Here is a 14,132-nt window from a genome sequence, read left to right as displayed (position 1 = left end):
AACTTCATAACAATGGTACAATTTACTCAGCACTGGGCTGGGACAAGACTCTTCTCCACTACTGTAAACACAGTGGACTTGCTTACTCTGTCTCTGTCCGAGCTAGGGAATTGGGAGCTGCTCCCGGAGGCTTTAAAACCCCAGGCAGGAGAGGAAAAGAGATTTCTGATCAAAAAGAAGTGAAGCTGATCACAAGTCCACTGGCAGAGAAATTACCAGCTTCAACTTGAAGCTGTTCCCCTGTCTGTCACATCCAGGGCCCATGTTCACAGCGAGGTTTAGGAGAGGGAAGTGGAGAGCAGGAGAGTTGGACAGCAGGAGATGATCAGTGAGAGGGTAGTTTAGGGAAGGGCAGAGGCTGCAATCCAGAGGGTGGGGGAGTCAGAGGGTCAGCAAGAAGAGTCCACAGCAACCAGGAGGATGAGGAGAGCAGAATGTGTGGTGAGCAAGGTCAGCAGTGAGTGGGAGATACTGAGGGGGTATTCTTAGACCTCCCCGCAGCGTGTTTCTATGGTGGGAGGCAGCAGAATCTTCTGATCCTGCCGCTATCTCTGGGATTGCCATCGGGAAACCAGCAGTAGAGGTGCGCCGTTGGCAGGATCAAGAACAGCAGGAGAATTCCGGCCACTGTAAGTCGAAAGTCACCATATTTCTTTTATATTTTTAAGTTTACGTTAAAAGTTATTTCATTTATCAATAGACTAATTTAATAATATAGCAATGATTGACTTCTGACGAGGAAGGTCCTACTGGACCTAACTACAATGTTTACATTGGTATTAGTTAAATAATGTGATTTGTTTAAAGTTGTTTCACATAAAGCCACGATTTTCAGGAATGCAATTACAAGTGATGATATACTATATTCTGTAACTGACTTCTCGGGGGGTGCATTCAGCGCTGGTTAGGGCTTTCCTTACTCTCCTTTAAAAAACTAACTGCTATTGTTTTACGTGAGATCAAGAAGTTGGCAGGTTGGGTCTTAAAGACACGTGTCTATCCTGCCACCCCCATGGGTAGTTCAGTGAATGAAGTACTCTTGTAAGCAGCTGTAAATACTCGCCTGTTTTACGCTTTCGAGTCTTGATATCGATTACCACAGCTTGAATCTTCTCTGTAAAATGCTTCAGGACTATAACATCATGTGATTCATTTGCGTTGTCTATGTAAACAGTATGAGTGCCTCTGCATAACACCTGCATAAGAACAAGAGGTTGGATTTTAAAAGCTACACAGGCACAGAATACATGATATGCAAACACAATGTTCAGTTCCCTTTAATAAGCAATGTCATTTTGTTTGACTGCAGAGTTGTTCAACAGACCCACACATCTGACAGAATCTCATGTAGCAGGAGACAACTTTCAACTTGACTGGCTTTTGGCTTGTTGCTCGTTACTCAAACCAACTATTAACTTCCATATTCATCTAAAAGTATTTTGAATCAAAACTTGATACCATGGCCAGGATTCTCTGATCTCATTCACCCTGCCAAAGACACTCCACCAAAACTCCATTCACTGCACTGGGACTGGAGAATCCCAGCTGCGGGCAAGGTCAGAGAATTCCGGCCAATATGTTTTTTAAAAATTCATTCATGGGACATGGGCATCACTGGCTGTCTAGTATTTATTGCCCATCCCTAGTTGCCCTTGAGAAGGTGGTGGTGAGCTGCCTTCTTGAATCGCTGCAGTCCACGTGCTGTGGGTTGACCCACAATGCCTTTAGGGAGGGAATTCCAGGATTTTGACCCAGCGACCGCGAAGGAACGGCGATATATTTCCAAGTCAGGACAGTGAGTTGCTTGGAGGGGAACTTGCAGGTGGTGGTGTTCCCATGTATCTGCTGCCCTTGTCCTTCTAGGTGGAAGTGGTTGTGGGTTTGGAAGGTGCTGTTAAGGATATTTGGTGAATTGCTGCAGTGCATCTTGTAGATAGTACATACTGCTACTACTGAGCGTCAGTGGTGGAGGGAGTGGATGTTTGTAGATGTGATGCCAATCAAGCGGGCTGCTTTGTCCTGGATAGTGTCAAGCTTCTTGAGTGTTGTTGGAGCTATATATATATGGGCGGCATGGTAGCACAGTGGTTAGCACTGCTGTTTCACAACACCAGGGACTCAGGTTTGATTCCCGGCTTGGGTCACTGTCTGTGTGGAGTTTGCACGTTCTCCTGTGTCTGCGTGGGTTTCCTCCGGGTGCTCCAGTTTCCTCCCATATTCTGAAAGACGTGCTGGTTAGGTGCATTGACCCGAATAGGCGCCAGACTGTGGCGACTAGGGGAATTTCACAGTAACTTCATTTTAGTGTTAATGTAAGCCTTACTTGTGACTAATGAATAAACTTTACTTTTACTTTATGTTTGAAGTAGCTGGGTTGACATGTTATCAAGTGACTCTTCTATCATTGGATTTGAACAGCTAGGATTGAATAAACCTGATGACCAGATTAGAGTAATAGGCAAGGGAAACCAGCAAGCATCCTAAGCGTTACCTGTTTATTTACCTGTAGGACTTTTGATTTGCAACAATGGACCTAACTAGCTCCATTGCTTCACAACCACTCTGTTTACAGTTACTGACATATAAAAGGAAATAACACGTTGAAAAGCCTGAAGCTAGCATTTGAATACACAAGGTTGGAATAATAGTAATGGTGTGTAAATGGAAAACCATTCATTAATGATAATTCCAAATGTCTAACAATCCATTTCTGTATTATTCAATACTGATTAGTTTCTGATGTCTATCAAATTATACAATTGGTAAAATATCCTGAAAATTATTTGGAAGGCATATTTACCTAGCTCTATACTATTACTAAGGAGCTGATGCAACAGAGTAATCCACCTGGTAATTATTTGCTCACTACAAAAATCATTCATTCAATCCATTGCTCCTTCATCTATTCCAGTACCATTTCTAACCCTTTAATAAGGTGACACCGCACAGACGCTGCCTCAACAGCCACATAAAAGTGCTTAGTTACCTCTGGAAATCCCACCAGAACCAACAGCGTGAAGATGTTGGTGCGTTTCAGGTGGAACGGCAGCTCCTCGATGCAGCGCTCTGTGAAGGCGGCAATCACTTTCTGCCACTGCAGGCTAGAGTTCAGGTCCCTGAGGATGTCTGCCACGGAAGATGCCCAGTCCAGGCTAATCCTGCTTCAATCAAGAGAAAAACATAGTGATAGGGCACTTGTCTGTTCAAGAAATACAGACAAGAGGTTTTGAATTATCCTGCTACATTTGGAGTTTTCTGGACAGGGTTCAAGAATTTAATAACTGTTGTATTGAACATGAAATATACACTGAATTTAAAAAAACAAACACATTTCTATAGCGCCTTCCACAGCCTCAGGATGTCCCAAAGTCCTTTACAGTCAATGAAACATTTTTGAAGTCTAAGTGCTTCTGTAATGTAGGAATCTCAGCAGCCTATTTTCACACAGCAAGATCCAACAAACAAGAAAAATAACTAGATAATCTCAGCACTGTTGATTAATGGATTTATATATCGGCTGAGGCACTGGGTGAACTCCCTGACTCTTATCCGAATAGTGCCATGGGATCTTTTATGGACACCTAAAAGGGCAGGCTGGGTCTCAGTTTATCTTACCGTTTAACGGACTTCACTTCAGGCAGTGCAGCACTCTTTTGGTACTGCACTGGGAGCCGAGATATTGTGGTCAGGTCTCTGAAGCTTGGTTTAAACCCACAACCTTTGGACCCTGAAGCGCGAATGCTGCCCCCGAGCCAAAGCTGACACTTGTATAGCAAAAGGGTTAAATAAAAACAGTACTTTTTAAACTCGCTTTCCAGCAAACTGTAATCGTTTTTTTTAAGATTTGCACCACCTAAAAGCAAATAATTTTTAAAACTTTACCAGTCCAAGCACACTGCTCCAAGGCTGAACAAAACCTGTGCCGTCATCCAGCCCGGATACTTCAGGTTGCCTTCTGCTGTGCTAAGTAATGTCCAAGATGCAAAAAGGACGTCCTTTACTGCTTCATCAGCTTCTGCTGGGGAGATTCTCAAAAGCAATTGCCCAAGCAGCCCCAGTGTCAAGTGATAGGTTTCAATCAGCTGCCCAGGATTCTGCATCGCCACTCGAAACAGGAGCTTCAGTACCTGCCTCAGGTTCGGTAGGCACATGGTTGAATCCTGTGGGATTGAGGATAGCTTCAGAAGTCTACAAATAAATTGGTTCTAAACATATTGTGATAGTTACTCAAATAGTTTGCTACTGCAAATACAACGGTGCATTTCCCAGTGTCAGAAGACTCGAGTTATTTGGAAAGGCTAGCGAACCTTGCTTCCTTTTTTAGCCTGAGAAGAAGGTGAGTCGATGGTAATCTATAGAGGTACACAAGTACTAAAAGGAATGGCAAAAGGATGGTGGGGATCTGGAACTCACTGCCTGAAAGGGTGGTGGAGGCAGAGACCCTCATAACTTTTAAGAAGTCTTTAGATGCACACTTGCGATGTCAAGGCATACAAAGCTATGGACTAAGTGCTGGAAAATGGGATTAGAATAGTTAGATGGTTGCTTTTGACTTGCTTTGGACCTCCACGATTCTAAGTTACTCCAGATCCACAGCAATGTGGCTGATGCCTAACTGCCCTCTGAATTGGCCTAGGGAGCCAATCAGTTCAAGCGCTTTATGGAATGGGCAACAAATACTGGCTTTGCCAGTGATGCTCACATCCCAGGAAGGAATAAATTTTTAAATCTTGCGCAATTCCAATATCAACTTCAGAAAACAAATCTTGAAATAATGTCAGGGCCACTTTATCATACCAACTCCCACAAACATAAACTCTCAGAAAACTAAATGGTCAAAAGGAACCAAAATAACTTCCATTATGTATCTGAGACCTGTTTTTTCAATTGTTAAACATAGGAAAACGTTTCTGAATAAAACAACTTTGGTTCTTACGTTTTTAACAGGAGGCAACATGGCAGCCAGCAGTCCCAGAATTCTCTCTTGTGAACATTCGGCAAAGACCTGGTCTTTGCTGGGCATGGACTCTTTGGTGTCAGCGTGCATCTTGAGGGAGGTTTTCGATCCACGCAAGTGAACCGCAGCAGATTCCACAGCAGACTCTGAACCTGAAAATTCAAATAATTTCCAATAATACAGCACCAACAAAGGTGGTTTCAAAGTCAAGAATTGCAATCCCCCCTCATCCCAGCAAGAAATATATAAAAACCGGCTGAGGCCATTCAGTCCCCCAGCCTTTTCTGCATTGCATTTGATCATAATAAGCTGATCTGCATCTTAACTTCTTAGTTCTCTATCCCCTAACACATCAGGGACAATGTCAGTTGGAAAATCATAACGCCATTTTAAGAAATTCTCCTAAGGAGACCGTGATAGTTAAACTGACTTTCGGTAGCACAAGAGTGAGTAAGGAATTTAATCATTAGCCAATAAATAAATATTAATTTTTATTTTTTATAAATGTATTTGTTTGCAGGATGTGGAGGGTCACTGGCTGGCCAGCATTTATTGTCCATCCCTACTTATCCTGAGAATACGACACAATACCTTTCTTATTTGTAGAATGAATCTGGCTCTTCATGTATCGCAATGAATAGTCTAATGCAGAATTACCTGTTTTAAGCACCTCGACAGCTGCTGTTGACATCTGAGCGGCAACTGACTCTGATGTATCGGTAGGCGATAGCTCTGGGATTATGTCAGACGCAGTATTAGAAGTAAAAGATGGCTGGGTTTCCCCTGATGGAGTGGGCATCACAGACAATGATGGAGTGTGCTCAGACTGTGATTCACTGAGCTGCTGTCCAACTTTGGGTTTCTTAGTGGAAAACTCGGTGGAAGATTGTGGTGTGGAAGAAGTGCTAATTAGGGAACTGCTGGGTTTAACCTCATCTTCTGATGCACTACCTGCTACCAGGACATTTATCTGATTGGTTGATAAAATTGCTGAGGAGCCAGTAGTAGATGAAGATACATGGTATGATGGAATTGAGTCATGGATCATATTGTCCCTACTGGTGTCAAAGTCTGAAGCATCACCTCTGGATCCAGATACCTCCAGTACTTGTACGCTCTCCCATTCAATGCTGTCAATACTTGCCAAGGTGGCATCGCTTTCACTTGATTTTAGCTGGAAAAAGACACAAACAGGACTCAGTGACTTATAACAGGACCACCTTGCATTTATACAGAACCTTCAACGTAGTTACAAGGGACAATTCAAGAGCAGTCAAATAAAATTTGACACTGAGGTATTGGGCCAGGTGACCAAAGGTGGTCAAACAGGTAGGTTTTAAAGAGTGTCTTAAAGAAGAAAGAAGTAGAGAGGTTAAGGAAGGAAAGGGTTTAGGAAAGATTTCCCTGCTGAGGCAACTGAAGGTACAGCTGTCAATTGTGGAGCAAAGAAAACTGGTGATGCACAAGAAGTTAAAATGAAAAAGTGCACTGTAAAACATTGTTAAACTTAGAAAATAACATGGGTGAGGTGCACATACATACACTGCATGAAGGCCTGTGCTGGCGTGAAATTAAGTGCCAAATTACAAGTTTCATTTTTCACAGCCAGAAACTAAGTTTTATATAAACCAACTGGTACTTATATAGCCCCACAATAAGCCAGACTTTAGAAATTCTAATGAAGTTGAAACCAGCTATACATCAAAACGAGTTCTGCAATTACCCCTCAAATGGACTAAACTCCTTTACCAACTTTATAATGACCGAGTTGCAAAACTATAAGACTTCTAGAAAGTCGGGTGAAAATTATTCTAAAGAAGGCATTGACTTAGACCAGCGATATTCACTATCTCTTGCAATTTCTTTCCTATAGCCTCCTCGCTGATCCACCTCCTCGCCACTTCCCGTCCTGACCATCTCACTTACAACCCATCTTGTATCCTTGTTCACTTCCTCCCTCTTGGTCTCTCTCTCTGAAGCTCACACTTCCTCGGGATAGGGTGGAGCGAGCGGGAGAGGTAGAGGCAGGTGGGGATGAAGTAGAAAAAGTTGGTAAGATATTAAGAGCTGCTAAGAGGATTTTTGGACCATTTAGATTTAAGGCAGCCAAAAGGTTTTAAATGCAAGATTTGCAAGTGAGGAATTTTATTACACCCTTATTAAATGATTTCTTTTGGGAAAATGATATTCATAGGAACATAGGAATTAGGTGTGAGAGTAGCCAATTCAGCCCTTCGAGCCCACTTTGCCATTCTATATGATCATGGCTGATCTCCATCTAATCCTAATTTCACTTCCTTGACTTTTCCCCATACCCCTTTATTCTGCTTTTGATCAAATATTTATCGATCTCTTTCTTGAATCCATTGATTGATTCTGCATCCACAGGGGCAGTGAGTTCCATAGATTCACAACCCTCTGTGAGAAGTAGCTTCTCCTCATCTGTCTTGAACCTCCCCCCTCTTACTCTACAACTATGACCTCTTGTCTTAGACTGTCCTAGAAGGTGGAACATTTGGTTAACATTTACTTTATCAATCCCGTTGAGTACTTGATAAACCTCAATCAAATCCCCCCTCATTCTTCTGGACTCCAGCAAGTACAAGCCCAAGCTACTCACCTGCTCCTTCAACCTGGAATTAATCTAGTGAACCTCTTCTGAACCACCTCCAGTGCCACCACATCCTTCCTCAAAGAAGGTGACCAAAACTGAACACAATACTCCAAGTGTGGTCTCACCAATGCCTTGTACAATTGTAACAACACTTCTCTACTTTTATACTCCAGACCCTTTGCAATAAATGCTAAGATTCCATTTGCCTTCCCTATAACATTCTGCACCTGCATACCCACTTTCTGAGACTCATGCACAAGGACACCCAGATCCCTCTGTGCAGACGCCTTTTGAATCTGTTTCCCACTGACATACTAATTTGCCCTTTTGTTTAGCATATTTTTTAGCATACCATATTTTTAGGACACATTAGGAGTGCTAACCAAAGGATAGCAGTAATTAGAGAGAGAATATAAATAATTAACATAAATATATGTCAAAGGTTGCCCAAAGTTCAAAAAATGAACTGCCACAATGAACAGTCAGAAAACAAGGTGACAGTGTATTAGGAAAAGTACAGAAGTTATGCTCAATGTATATCAAATCTCAGTTATACCACACTTGGCAAACAGTGTATCGTCTCTAACCTTTGTGATAATTTTTCATGTTTATGTACCAAGATACCTAACTTTTTGAAGAAATAAATGGCAATACATCTGTATTTTTAAAATTCTACCTGCGGCCTGATTAAACTTTTCCAATATCCCAATTGGCCTTCGCTATTTTTCCAGTGAAAACTACTCAGTTAGACAGTCTATATTTCTCATTTATATTCATTCAGACTTCTTGTAACAAATCCACCCAGAGTAAACGGCAGCAACGCGGTGAGTTATTCTAACCCAGAGAGTACAGAAACAATTGAGCTACTCTTAAGCATGGCTCCAACATCTTCAGAGGATCCAGATAAATATTGATACTCGTCACCAATGCACAGCCTCTCAACAATGCAAAAGATTTAGGCCAGGTTTATCCAACCTTACCCGTGGCTAGGATTCTCTGGTTCCACTGCCTGAATGAAGATTTGGTTATGCGCCAAATTCTTCATTGATGGGGTGTCTGACATCGAAGAATTCCAGCCCTAAAATATTTTTAAATTTCTAAAATGATCATTTTATTCCTCATTGATTCTGCTTTTTCAACAATCACCAGAATCAAATGTGACACCTAAACCACTCAGTAGTCCAAAGTTAATTGGATTTCCTTGACCTGATCTCTAAACATAAATGTTGCCCAATTAACACCTTAGGTGACTACCTTCTTTTGGATTTTCTCTCGACTGCACCGAACAGCTTCCTGTGTATCGGACAAAACTGCTTTCTGGTCATCAGCAGGAGTGGAATCCTAAAGTGGAAGATAAGAAGTAAGTGTCAGTTGCTACTTTATTATAAAAAGACATTATCCAAAAGATTATTTGAGAAAGCCCCTAAATATTAATATACTGGTTGCAAACATTTTATTATTTTTAAGTTGGTAAATATGATGCTTTTGGTGAGATTTAAGCTGATGAGTGAAGGAGCTTTGGCTCCTGAAGGGGAGCATAAGGAACAGGAGCAGAAGGCCACATGGTCCATTGAGCCTGCTCCACCATTCAATATGGTAACGGCTAATCTTCAGCTTCACTCCACTTTCCTGCCCACACTCCCCATATTCCTGGATTCCATGAGATATCAAAAATCTATCCCAGCCTTAGATGTATTTAATGACAACACATCCAAAACCCTCTGGGGTTTTCCAAAAATTCACAACCTTTTGAGTGAAGAAATTTCTCCTTGTCCCAGTCCTAAATGATCGGCCTCTGAATGAGCATTTCAGCAACAGGTAGGTTGGGGTAAAGATAGAGTTGGCCAATGCTACGGAAGTGGAAATAAGCAATCTTATTAATGGTGCAGATATGTAGTAGAAGTTAATCTCGGGGTCAAATACAATACCAAAGTTGTGTACAGTCTGGTTAGCGCCAAACAATTGCAGGGAGAGAGATGGAGTCTGTGAAGAGGGACTGGAATTTATGGCTGCGACTGAAGACAATGGCTTCTGTCTTCCCAAAACTTAATTGGAGAAAATTTCTGTTCCACCAGCACATTGGATACACAGTCTGACAGTTTAGAGACGGTGGAAGGATCAAAAGAGGTGGTGCTCAGGTAGAGTTGGGTATCGTCACCATTTATGTGGATAATGTCTGTGGTTTTAGATGTTGTCAAGGGACAGCACGTGGATGAGAAACAGGAGGGGGTCAAGCATCAATCCTTGGGGAACATCAAAAGTAACGGTGCAGGAGTGGGAAGGGAAACCATTGCAGGTGACTCGCTGGCTGCAACTGGTTGGGTAAGAATGGAACCAGGCGATGTGGGCCCAGTCAGCTGGACAGCGATGGAGAGGCGTTGGACAAAAATGTTCAAAGTTGTGATAGGTGAAGGAGGACAAGGAGGGATAGTTGAGGTCCCTATAGATGGAAATCTTCTGAAATCACCTGAGTTGACATAAATTTCCACTTTTGCACCATTAGCGTTGGTGTAAAACCTCTCGAAAATTTTGCATTTTGTTAAGTTCGTAATTAATGCTCAACAACATTGCTGACCCTAAAAAACTAAATTATATATGGTATTAAAAAATACAGATTTAAAAAAATAATTGATGAACATTTCAGCTGGTACCTTAATCTCATGTATACACCCCAATCTTTATTTTGTTGTCTGTAAATGGACTAAAATAAATTGATTGAAATCAGTGGTTTTTATATCCTGGTTTGCTGTCTATGTAAATTCTTCTTTCTAATTGACTGCTAACCTTGCTTGGTGAGATCATTTTTGCGAAGTAGAATTGATCCTCTGGATCTGACGTTAAAATGGGAAATGCCACAGAAATTGCTAAATCTTTGTGGTCAACTTTCTTCACGATTAGAAGCATGTGCCATCACATTGTTGCTGCCTGTGAAACCTGGGCCATTGTTCTTTAAATCCACTGACAGTTATCAAATAAAGCTCAGGAGATTGTGTCCATTCAGAGCTCCTATCAGACTACCTGGCATTAGCCTCCTCTTTGGAGCTGCATCAGCAAGCAACTCTCAGTAGCCACCCTATGGTCCCTTCAGCCCTGCCCATCCACCCAAATTACAGACCACTTTGGCTCATCAAGTTGCATCAGCAGGACCTTTACTGAAGGAGCCCACAGTCATTCCTGTAAACTGGCTTATACACTGACTTTCATCAGATCAATATGGTCTAATTTAGGACATGGGCCTCAAAAGATCAAAGGCTAGTATTTTAGTTCTGGCATACAACAGCTTTCTTCAAACTGACACCAATGACTGCAATAATTTGATTATTTACATCAGATGAATCCAGGCGAGTAGAATGAGCCTGGGCTTGCTGCTGGTTACTGGCGGTATGTTCAGTTGCAGAAAGGATTGTTTCTGTAGCGTCTGCTGAGATACCGGCGATATCCTTGTCACTCTCAGCCGACACGTTGGACAGCAAAGAAAGCACGGCAGAATTCTTTAGACCTAGACCAAAATAAATTCAGCAAACATTATTACTTACTTTTTAAGAAAAGGAGCAAATAGTAAATAAATGCTGCAAGTGCTGGAAGCATACAGGCCAGCCAGCATCTGTGCAGTGAACAAGGTGACAAATGGACATTAGGAATAAGTGTAGGCCATTCAGTACCTCAATGTTTCAAAGGCCATTCAGTACCTCAATGTTTCACTTCCTTTAAAACTGAAATCCTGAACCAAAAGGCCAAATGGAAAAGCTCACTTACTTGCTTTTTCCTGGCTTGCTGTGTTTCCCAATCATTATCACATAGAATTGACAGCATTGAGACAAGCCATTTTGTCCAATAGTTCTCTATGCTGGTTTTAATATTCTACACATGCCATCTTCCACTTCATTTCATCTAACGCTATCAATATATCCTTCTATTCCTTTCTCCCTCATGTTTTTATCCAGTTCCCACCTAAATGCATCCATGCTAAATGCCCCAATTTCTCCATTTGATAACAAGTTCCACATTCTACCATAATGAATCATAGAATCCCTACAGTGCAAAAGGAGGCCATTCTGCCCATCGATTTGATTTGATTCATTATTGTCACATGTATTAGTATACCATCAAGCCTGCACCCGACAACAATCCCATCCAGGCCTTATTCCCGTAATCCCACATATTTATCCTGCCAATCCTCCTGACACTAAGGGGCAATTTAACATGACCAATCAACCTAACCCATACATCTTTGGAGTGTGGGAGGAAACCGGAGCACCCAGAGGAAACCCACGCAGACACAGAGAGAACGTGTACACTCCACACAGACAGTGACTCGAGGCTGGAATTGAAATCCGGTTCCAGCTACTGTGAGGTAGCAGTGCTAACCACTGTGCCATTATGCCGCTTTTCCTGAATTCTTTATTGGATTTATTAGTGACAATTGCATGTTTATGACTCTGAGTTCTGGACTCCCTTCAGAATTGGAAATATCTGTTCAACTTTGTTATTTCTCGGTTCTTTTTCCAGCTGATCAGACTTTCTCTTCAGCAATGGTGGATTGGCTTTCTGCACCTTCTTCTAGGAAGCCCACATACCTTTCACATCTCCCTGATCCACTGATCAGCTGAACCAGTATAGCAGGCTGCTTAACGTCACATCCAAAAGATACTACACCTTGGTAATGCAGCACTCTCTCAGTACTGCCCTGGAATGTCAACCCTGATTATGTATTCAAGTCAATCAGTGGGGACTTACACACCACAGACCTGTTTCCTCAGATGAGTGAAAGGCAGTGTAGCTCACATCACAGGTCACTCTGTTTCTAGCTGGGTGGAAGACTGGTGAAAATCAAGTGGAACCCAACATGAAGAGCTGCACTGAGAAATGGTGCATATTCTCTGTCCACTGTTGGTATAAAGGTCTCAATGCACATCTTGCTCTGTCTGCCTTTTCTCCAATATGCTCCACACTTTGGAAGTATCATTCCCTCTGCACAAAATTTGAATCTTCTATTTACCAAACTAACAACGTCTGGGACATGGCTGATCGAGATCGACAACTTTATTCTGTAGCAGAGAATTTTTTTTCAGGAAAAACACTCACACTCAGGAGACTAGGTTAAAAACTGATAAAGAGTCGGCAGCCAAAATATTAATATATTTTCTTTGGTAGACTGTCAAAATCATTTCTCAGAGGATCCTAGAAAGAGGGGGAGGAGTTGTTTTACCTCCTTAATCTGAGTTCAGTTCCGATTCGGGGTGAAGGTGAAAGGTCAAGGTATTAAAAGGATAATATAAAGGCTAAAACAAACAATTTAAAATCTATGACAGTTTTAGACAAAACGTCCATGGACATTTATAGATAAAGTAAAGTACGCGGGTCATTCACATGACTGACTTTTTCCTTGATGTGCTTTGAGTAGGTATTCAGTGATGAGTTCTGTGCAGCGAGCTTCCAATGCCTCTGCGTGTGTGCGCACATGGGAGTCCAGCTCCTCCTCAGCAGGGTTTGGTTCTGTTACAACATCGGCTGTGTAGAGTGCCAATGCGCTGAAGAGCAGCCAGGTGTAGTTGTGAATGTAGGGCTGGATGAGCCGGTGACGATCGCTGATCCGAATCGTCACCATGGGGAACACTGTGATGCTGTGCGTTGGCAAATGGCTGCAGAAAATAAAAATAGAAAGACCTTGAAACCACTCTCAGCACAAGAAACAATAAAACTCACTGAACATCTTATTATAGCCCGAAAAAGTTGCAAACACCATGAAGGAATGCAATACGATTTACGACCAAATTTCAGTGTTGGATTCTTTTTGTTTCATGACGGTATCCTTTGCCCCCAACTGGTGGAATTACTGCAGTGCACGATAAACAAGACAGAAGTACAAGACATATTTATTGGGCACGAAACAGAGAAAAGTCATTATAATCCACCTTCAAGCAGTTTAATCTGCTGCAGTCAGCTACCCACTGATCAATATACGCAAGGGTACATCACAGGTGGGGAAGTCTCATGGCGAAACTTATGCTTGAAACAATAGGAAGTATTTCCCAGTAAGTCAATTAGTCAAATGAATTAAGAAGAAGTTCTCCAAGTCACAAGTGTTGTAAGTAACATTCAAGGGCACAGTTTTGGCAGCTACTCGCATGACCAGATGGAATGATATTTTCGTTAATTTCATTCCCATAGGCACTGCACCATAGACAGAGGGAACCAAATAATTCATCAAGCTTGCTGCAAACTCTGGGATGTTTTTAAAGCGTACACATCTGTTCATAAGGGTATACAGATGGCAGCAAGTGTGTGGAGTGCTAGGGAATGGAAATACCACATCTCAAATAGCTTACTTTAAAAAGTTGAACTACCTATCAGATGTCTGCACCCTCACTAAGGCTGCCTATTTCCACCTCCTTAACATCACGCAATGCCGCCCTTGCCTCAGCTTATTAACTGCTGAAAACCTCATCCATCCCTTTGTTATCTCTAGACTTGACTATTGCAACACACTCCTGACTGGCCTCCCTTACACTACTCTCCAAAAACTCTGCTGCCTGTCTCCTAACTCATCAATTCCACTCA

The 14,132-nt window shown here is 42.0% G+C and overlaps 1 protein-coding gene across 6 annotated transcripts in view; it reads right to left on the bottom strand.

Moving 5' to 3' along the window:
• zzef1 (zinc finger, ZZ-type with EF hand domain 1) overlaps positions 1-14,132 on the bottom strand; it is a 257,862-nt gene that overhangs the window by 81,573 nt on the left and 162,157 nt on the right. For 2 of the 6 annotated variants that reach the window (XM_078225185.1, XM_078225183.1), the window contains exons 36-43: positions 12,951-13,213; positions 10,898-11,070; positions 8,826-8,912; positions 5,615-6,131; positions 4,937-5,109; positions 3,883-4,160; positions 2,987-3,161; positions 1,064-1,196 (exon numbers count right to left, since the gene is read on the bottom strand). In XM_078225185.1, coding sequence (XP_078081311.1) covers positions 1,064-1,196; positions 2,987-3,161; positions 3,883-4,160; positions 4,937-5,109; positions 5,615-6,131; positions 8,826-8,912; positions 10,898-11,070; positions 12,951-13,213 — 1,799 coding nt within the window. The remainder of the gene's footprint in view (positions 1-1,063; positions 1,197-2,986; positions 3,162-3,882; positions 4,161-4,936; positions 5,110-5,614; positions 6,132-8,825; positions 8,913-10,897; positions 11,071-12,950; positions 13,214-14,132) is intronic. The other 4 variants (XM_078225186.1, XM_078225184.1, XM_078225188.1 and 1 more) reach the window with 3 other exon arrangements.

This window comes from Mustelus asterias, chromosome 12 (genome assembly GCF_964213995.1).
Source record: "Mustelus asterias chromosome 12, sMusAst1.hap1.1, whole genome shotgun sequence".
Classification (NCBI taxonomy): domain Eukaryota; kingdom Metazoa; phylum Chordata; class Chondrichthyes; order Carcharhiniformes; family Triakidae; genus Mustelus; species Mustelus asterias.
The sequence above is the reverse complement of the archived record's forward strand: the minus strand, read 5'-3'. Positions and strand labels throughout refer to the sequence as shown.